The sequence below is a fragment of the Cucurbita maxima genome, unplaced genomic scaffold (genome assembly GCF_002738345.1).
Source record: "Cucurbita maxima cultivar Rimu unplaced genomic scaffold, Cmax_1.0 Cma_Scf00024, whole genome shotgun sequence".
Classification (NCBI taxonomy): Eukaryota; Viridiplantae; Streptophyta; class Magnoliopsida; order Cucurbitales; family Cucurbitaceae; genus Cucurbita; species Cucurbita maxima.
Window position 1 is genome coordinate 3,023,736 of NW_019272040.1, and position 7,799 is coordinate 3,031,534.

The 7,799-nt window shown below is 34.7% G+C and overlaps 1 protein-coding gene across 4 annotated transcripts; it reads right to left on the minus strand.

Annotated features, from left to right (window-relative positions):
• Nucleotides 1-143: 143 nt before the first annotated feature.
• Nucleotides 144-7,544, minus strand: LOC111498108 (dynamin-related protein 5A). Of its 4 annotated transcripts, none has more exons than XM_023149194.1 (16): nucleotides 7,204-7,544; nucleotides 6,015-6,078; nucleotides 5,421-5,525; nucleotides 5,215-5,316; nucleotides 4,690-4,740; nucleotides 4,479-4,540; nucleotides 4,230-4,320; nucleotides 3,521-3,585; nucleotides 2,816-3,010; nucleotides 2,445-2,564; nucleotides 2,199-2,269; nucleotides 1,878-2,103; nucleotides 1,673-1,723; nucleotides 1,346-1,574; nucleotides 962-1,101; nucleotides 144-553 (listed from the first exon to the last, which is right to left on the minus strand). In XM_023149194.1, the coding sequence occupies exons 1-16, from the start codon at nucleotides 7,330-7,332 to the stop codon at nucleotides 425-427; spliced, it is 1,830 nt and encodes a 609-aa protein (XP_023004962.1). In that variant the 5' UTR covers nucleotides 7,333-7,544; the 3' UTR covers nucleotides 144-424. The 4 variants fall into 4 exon arrangements, with proteins under 4 accessions (XP_023004962.1, XP_023004963.1, XP_023004965.1 ...); XM_023149197.1 differs by having other exon boundaries at nucleotides 145-553; nucleotides 5,808-6,078; nucleotides 7,204-7,237; XM_023149195.1 differs by lacking the exon at nucleotides 4,690-4,740.
• Between the last annotated feature and the right edge of the window lie 255 nt (nucleotides 7,545-7,799).

The following is a 7,799-nucleotide window of genomic DNA, read 5'->3' on the forward strand; positions in this document are numbered from 1 at the left end:
TTTAACATGAGCCTAATTAATCACTATAAAATATTTTCATTTGCATGTCATAGTTTCTAGATTTTTTAAATATTACAATATATAGAAAAATACAATTGGTGCAAAAGCCTCCTAAGAACAGATCAGTAATAGAAAAAAAAAAAAAAAAAAGTCAAAGTTCTAACATGTTTAATTACTCTAAGAAACGTTCAAATTTTGAAATGTAATCTCATTGTGGTAACAGATAAGACATCGATTCTATACCTTTTTGCTCTAACCAAATTGAAGGATTTAGGTCGTAAAGCTTATTATCACCTAACACCAAATTTACCAAGTTCCATAGTTCATGATTTTAGTTAAAGAATAAACAATAAAATAATGGGTGCTTGTAGTAACCATACTTCATCTTACGGTAGGATCTTTTACTCTTGTTATGAGAACGTGTTTACTTAGCCCAAGCCACTGCATCAATCTCCGTTTGGGCGCTTCTATACAACTCCAACCTCTTTGCAATTGATGTTCGTCGTTGCATGATGGCGGGGTCCTCGTCCAACAATTTTCCTAATTGTTTCGCCTGTGCAGATAAAAAACACCACAAATAGTTCTATTACAAATAACTGCCATTCGATGTCTATTGAACAAGGAGAAGAATTGGAACAAAGAGATATTGGAATCTAACAGATGAATGAATAATTGTAGAAGTAAAACAAAAGTGTTTAATATCACAAACATACTAAGAATTTTTTACTAATCTACCAACTTCGTTTTGATACTAGATTGTTGAACACAATTTTTTGTGGGAAAGATTTGCACCTTTTACTAATACCAATCGAAAAGATATTATAAGATTATCGGTAGAAACTCCACGTCAGCCTTTCTTAAGATTATTAGAGTGTTAGTGTGAGAAACTACTGCACTATACCCTTAAGCGTTTATTTATTTGTATTTCACGTAACAAGAGATACGATGGAAAGTTCCTTACCTCCTTTGTACCCAATTCTGCGAAGAAATGATCGAGCAAACTGCGCTTGGCCTCCCGCACTTGACAATATACTATTGATTTGGGAATAGAATTCCTCAGAGTCGCACAAACCATATTGACATAGGACAACACCGTGGATCCTGTAAAGAAAGGGCAAACCTTAATTGCTATAGAACAAACTACTCTTAAGTGATTACACTTCATTTTTTCTTATTAAATTCTTGAGTTCATATCGAGTCGATGTAATATGCTAAAAAAGACGATATGCTAAACACTTGGTGCCCAAAATACCTGACATTCATCTAGTTTATGATTGATGAGAGAATGTCTGGTAGTCTGTTACCGAACAGAAAAAAATCATATTATGTTGGTATTTCCTCTTACCGACTCGCCGGAGATATGAATCATTGTATCTATCAAATATCGAATGAGTTGGATTTCCACCCTTTTCAACATCTTGAGGAAGCTTGCGAAAAAATTCAACGGTTAAGTAACCACATTCCATATCCACTAGCTGTAATGTGGCTCTCTTACTTTCTTCCTTCATTCTCTCCAATGAATCAACAGCTGCCTTCAAAACCTCCGCTCTCAAAGTAGGATATTGCTTTAACTCCTGGATTAGAACGAAGAGAGAGAAAAGAATGATGACCAACATCTACTATCAGTAATAATTTAATGTTCTAACTGGATGAAAACTTGTAGTTCACGTACCATAGTCTCACTGATTGACTTCTGAACTAACTCTTTGAGAAGAGAAAATACCTGCAGTTATAAAAATACAATATGGAAAATAAATTAAGAAAAATTGAGTACCATGTGAACCATGTGATGCAGTTGTCAGGTGGGAAAAAAATGTTAGAAAAATATATACGGATAGTTCTTCATTTTAGTTATGATGAGCAATAAAAAGTGTTACCGCATCCACAGCTGCCTCTGCAGGACCTCTAATGGTTACCAAGGACGATTCAACAAGCCGGCGATACCCTTGTTCAGGTGCAATTAAATGAGGCTGGTAACCATCTGCTTCGGTTATTATCTTTCGAACATTGTCCATGGAAAGATGCTTGTCAAAATGTAATCTCTTTAAAGAAGCCGGAAATTGATTGTCAAACACAGAATAAATCTTGTCTCCACCTGGGCGTCTAGAGGATCAAACACATTTGGAAACAATCATTAATAATATAACTAACAACCACTTATAAAATAGAATCAGCAATGGAGCATCACATATACATACACGCCATCTAGATGTTCTTTAAATATCTGATCAAATGTGCGACAAATTTCCATGATCATATATAATTTCCCCTGCAATGAGACGGATTGAAAAAAATGCGAAGTTACAAGTGCTTAATACCACACAATAGTTTGTAAAATCAGTAAGCAATGCAAACAAGGCTAGCTTATGTTAGTAAGTTGCACAGAAAAACTGGTTACAAAGGAACAAAACACCATAAAAGAATTAGATGATATTAATGCTTACTCCAGTATCAGTAGCGATAGGTTTTCCAAGACGACTCAATTCTGCTTCCAGTTCAGCAATAGTTTTGTTAATAAGAGCTTGAAGACCTGGAATTCTAGACTTGATGACAGTTTCCAGATGCTGAAAAAAAATTTGCACCCACGCTTTTCAAATTAGTCATCCAAACAGGGCTAGCAAACGTCAGAATAGGTAACAATTCACGAGCAGCAGATGAAATACAAAATTTTAAATTTTCCTTGTCTATGAGACATAAAGTGAGTGATTATCAAAAGAAGGAAACCAGCGAGCAGCAATAGTTTTGACAATAAAAAGAAGGAAAATGCGAGTGATTATCAAAATGAAAATTTAAACCTGCAGGGGAAGATCTGTACCTTCGAAAGCATCTTCCCTAAATGTTCAGAACCCATCCTACTAGCCATGTGCTGATACTCTGGACTAGTAGCAAAATATTCACGTTCTCTACGACGAGCCGCAATCATATCAACACTTTTATTTATATCAGCTTGGGAACGATTAACAACACCAATCCAAGGAAACTGCAGTTTATATGCCCTTCCTTCCAGGATCTGCCAACCCAAAGGAAGTTATTAAAAAAGAAGAAAAAACCATCACATAAAACTTGAGCACTCAAATATCCCCAGGAAAGAGGGAAATTTAAGCACCCAAAACTGACTTATTTGAGTAACTTGCTACGACCATTTTCATTCGATATTCCTACTCATCTTAGACTCTGAAGGCAAAAAAAACTTGACCTTCTTCCCAAAAGTGAGAAAAACGAAGATGGAGGCGATGGTGATACCCGAACAAAAAGAGGAAGGAAATGCAGGAAAACTCCCTCTTGAATGATTAGGAGTCCATGAATAAACATTTCTAGCGAAGGGCGAGAGAAAAAGTTGGCCAACAAAGTTTGCAATAAAAGACGGTTAAACTATTGATATAAGATTAAATTTACCACAAAACTCTAACTTAAAACTTTTGAGTTGATTGATCATAGAACATGAAATCAGAGCAGAGCAGAGCAGGAGGTCTGATTTCTATTAATATTGATTTCTAAGTTTAAAGTCCACTATACTTACATCAACTGCATTGGTTCCTTGGTCCATAAGATCAATTTTCGTCAAAACTCCAAATGTCCTCTCACCTGACATTTAATAATTTCAAGAACTTGCACATAAAACAGGGGAAAATATAGTTGGCTATAAATGAAAATAGTCTCCCAAGTGAAATAAAAATAGCTTCAATGGAATTATATAATATAAATATTATTTAAGGCTTCACAATGTCCAAGACTATATCCATCAACTGTTCGAATAAAAGTCAGAATTTTTAATTAGACAGAATCCGGTAGAACCTCAATGCTATTTGTTGGATAAGAAACAATTTCATTTTGTTGAAATATGCGCATTTAATTGGTCGATACATCAACCAGTTTCTTGTACTTAAAGCAACATAATTATAGCATTAGAACGGTAAGGGAGCAAACATTTTCCCGAAGTCTCTTGGCGCCTCCAATAGTTCTATTAGATCTTCTAATTTCTTGTACTAAAAAGCATCATAATTATAGCATTAACTTGGTAAGGGAGCAAACAACCAACTAGCATTTGGTTAAGCTGGTTTAATTGGGTGAGATTGTTAGCTTGGTTTCTTTTATCAGCCCCTTTAAATACAGTGATAGTGGCCTTGAATGGTTGATGAAGAATTTTATAAAAACATGAGAACTTGAGAGCATCACTTAGCAACAAAATTTATTTTACATAATCAAGAAGAATCTTGCATCTGTCTTACCTTTTGGATCAACTTCACGAGAGATTTTGATTGCATCGGATGTCGCAAGATCCTGATTTGCTGGAGAAATGGCCAGAATGATGCAATTAGGCTGTAACAAGAGTTATATGCCACACATACAAGTCAGATTAACATATTACAAACCAGGTTAATTTTCAAACTCACATAAAAAAATAAAATAAAATAAATTGAAAGCACAATTTTCATAATCTTATTATATTAAAAAGGGAGCCATATTCAAACAATTACCTTTTCTATAAAGGATCGAACCATGTTCTCTATATCTTGAACAATGCTATCTGATTGGCCCTCTACATATCAAAGTCGATGTATCTTCTATCAATCAGATTTTTTTTCATACACATTTTTCTTATTAAGCCATCATAAATAGCCTATAAGAAGATCAAATAGAGTTAAGAACTCGATTTATTGTAAGCAATAGTTAAGGAAGTCTACTAACCAACAGCTACTTTTGTCAGCCCAGGAAGATCAATAAGTGTAAGGTTAACAACTGCAATTAAAGCTTCGTAAGTACACTGAAAAATAAAGTTTCAAGAAATTTATGGAGTTAAAAGAAGAAAGTTAAATACAACCCTGTCAGAATACGAAACATGAAAAACTAGTTAAAAAGAACCCACATCAATATTATACTGTAATGTGTAATCAACAGGCAAACACTTATTATTCATAATAATCATTCTACAGACAAGCAAACAAGTTTTTTTTTTCTCTTTCTTTGGTCACCAGGGTTAATTATAATTGGAGCACTAACTAGTTAGTGAACCAAGTTGACCTTACCGTCTATTCTAGACGAGTTGCTGGAGAAAAATAAAAAATAATTGAGAAGGATTTGGTAAAAATTACTTAAAGCAATTAAAATCTTAGCTTATCTACTATGCATCATCAACAGTACCCCTACGACAAAAGTAACAGAAGCTGCTTAAAAATCAATTTTTTTTTTGCCATAAACACACATTCATCTGACCATTGGGAGAGTAGATACTCAGATGGATTGGAACACTTGAAATTTGTTTACTGCGCCCTGTCTCTCTATCAGTCTCGTCTGAGATCTCCTTCCTCAGTGCAGCTACATGAGTATAAGAACAGATGTTGACGTACTTTTTTTTGTTCATTAATCAACAAATAAATGTTGAATGATTGTTAACTTATAAAATGTATGGAGACATGTACCAAAATCGGTAAATTTTTTCCTAGGGAGATGCATGAACTCTCCATATTCTTTTCCTTCGTCAATCCTATGAAGCTGCAAAACAAGGGGGCGTCGGGTGACAATCCCTGCAAACAACGTTTTAGTATCATATGAAAGTTCCAAGAATGTGAACATTAACGAGATAATAAAATTTTCTAATAATACTGCAAACTCATGTAACTATTGGAAAACAACCACCTGACCACATGGGCAGAGCTGTAAAGAAATATAAAATTAGTTACCAGGAATGAGACGCCTAAATTACAACTTCTAGAAGTTGATATTTCAGCTTGTAATTATCAGCAACGACAAGGTCCGTGATGCTAAGTTATAACTCCTTTTAAAGAGAAAAACTTCTGAAAGCTTACAATTTGAAAATGTGACTACTCTTTAAGCTACTAGTTAGAAAAACCTCGATAATGAGAATAGTCCCAGCCAACGATGAACAAAAAAACAAGAAAATTCTTCTCTGAAGTACTTGCTAGTTCACATGCCGTTTTTCTTATTGTTGAGGCTCGTACCCTTCAAATGAAGAAAGACCCCTCAGCAAAAAAGAGTTTACAGCAGAAATTTACCAGCTCCACGAGGTAAAAAGTCTTTTCCAACAATGCTTTCCAGTACCGAAGACTTGCCAGAGCTCTACAACCAATATGATAATAAATTGAGTAGATTCTTTATCTAGAACACATAATGGGAAGTGAGAATTGCAATACAAGAACACAAGTAATTAACAGAGGTCGGTGCAGATAAATTAAGGTGCACGATTCAACCAAAACTGACAGCCTAAGTATACATGAACATACCAAATTCAATAAAAAAAAATCCATCTGTAAAAAAACATCCGTAAATAATTGAAGTAACATAGTACAGAATAAGTGATCAAATGTTCAATAGAAAAAATACATGTTGCAATGCAATATTGACAATCTTTAAATGGGCACTTGCAGAGGAATTGAGTTCTAGAGAGCTCCATCGCCATGGGCCATGGATGCTTGTTCTATATGGGGATATTGTTATAAATATACAGGTGAACACATCAATTTTTGTTCTATTAGATAACAAAGATCCAACTTTTCACTTCGTTCAAACAAGAGTTTGAATGGAGAAGGCTAAGTTAGCATCACCCCATTACTATTACACTTGATGAATGTAGTTGTAGAAGCATCCATGACTGTCAAATCTATTGGAATCTTATGCATAGGGTTTAAGTAAATTCTTTACTCTAACCCAAGTAAGGTTCTGAAAATAGCTTATGAATTCCCCCATCAAATCAAAAGTACATCCAAATGTGTCACTTATATTAACGTATTGAAAATTCACCATATCTCTATGATTTGTTAGCAGCAAAAAAGAAAAAGAATAAAATAAAGGCGTGGTGAAATTTTCATGTGACATCAAGGAATCTAACTTAGAGTAATTCCGATGAATTTATTGGAGTAATAAAAGAAAAGAGAGAAAGAAACAACAGAACATCAATCCTGGCGATAAACCACAAGAACTCCACGAATAAAATAATAAATCCTGAAATGACAAAACGACGGAATAAACTCACGCGTTCAATGATATAATAATAATAAAAAGAGAGAGAATAAAACAAAATGATACTGTGAAAGAGAATTCCATAAAGAAACAAAATGGACGATCGGGTCCACAGCTGATAAGATGGCAGCAAAAAGGCCGAGTTTCTTCGAAAAAACAAATCAAATCAACATAAACTGGCGTATTGACGTGCAACAAAAGAAATGTGAGAAAGCGTCGTATAACCTGGCCTCCAACGACGGCAATGGCGGGAAGGGAGTCCCAGAGAGTGGGCAAAGCGCTCTCCTCGCCATGATCGCCAAGAGCAGTGCACGCTCTCTGAAGTTTGTTGACCAAGGAAATGAGATTCTCCATGAACGAGTGAAGAACTCGGATTGTAGAGGCAATGAAGAGTACGGATTACAGCAGAGTTCTGAGAGTAGTTAGAGATGGAAGAAGAAAAGGAGGGAGGTTGTGGGACGGCCATTGATGGAGTTGGAAAAGGTGGGAAGGCGAAAGAACAGGCTACCAATCCGAGTCGGTTCCTTTGAACGTTTCCACTGGCTACTGTTCTATTTAGTTATTTATGCTTTCAGATTTGTAACCATAAAATTTAGGTACATATAAATAATGACTAAATAATTAAATAATAATATTACAAAAATTGAGATTTTAATTTATCCTCACAATTTCTCAGACATCTATTAGAGAATAGAATCCTCAAATGTCAAACAAAGAACGACTCCAAACGAAAAGAGAAGGCATTTATTTTTTATTTATACCTCTATTTATAAGGCTCGATCTCGTTTTATTTTTTTATTTTTTATTTATACCTTTATTTG

What these genes read in the sequence shown, in the direction of transcription:
- LOC111498108 (XM_023149194.1), bottom strand. Translation starts at nt 7,332, where the DNA reads ATGGAGAATCTCATTTCCTTGGTCAACAAACTTCAGAGAGCGTGCACT. An exon ending in CAGAGGCAGCTGTGGATGCG is followed by an intron (nt 1,724 to 1,877) that starts GTAACACTTTTT and finishes TTATAACTGCAG; the next exon opens with GTATTTTCTCTTCTCAAAGA. An exon ending in AGTCAATCAGTGAGACTATG is followed by an intron (nt 1,575 to 1,672) that starts GTACGTGAACTA and finishes GTTCTAATCCAG; the next exon opens with GAGTTAAAGCAATATCCTAC.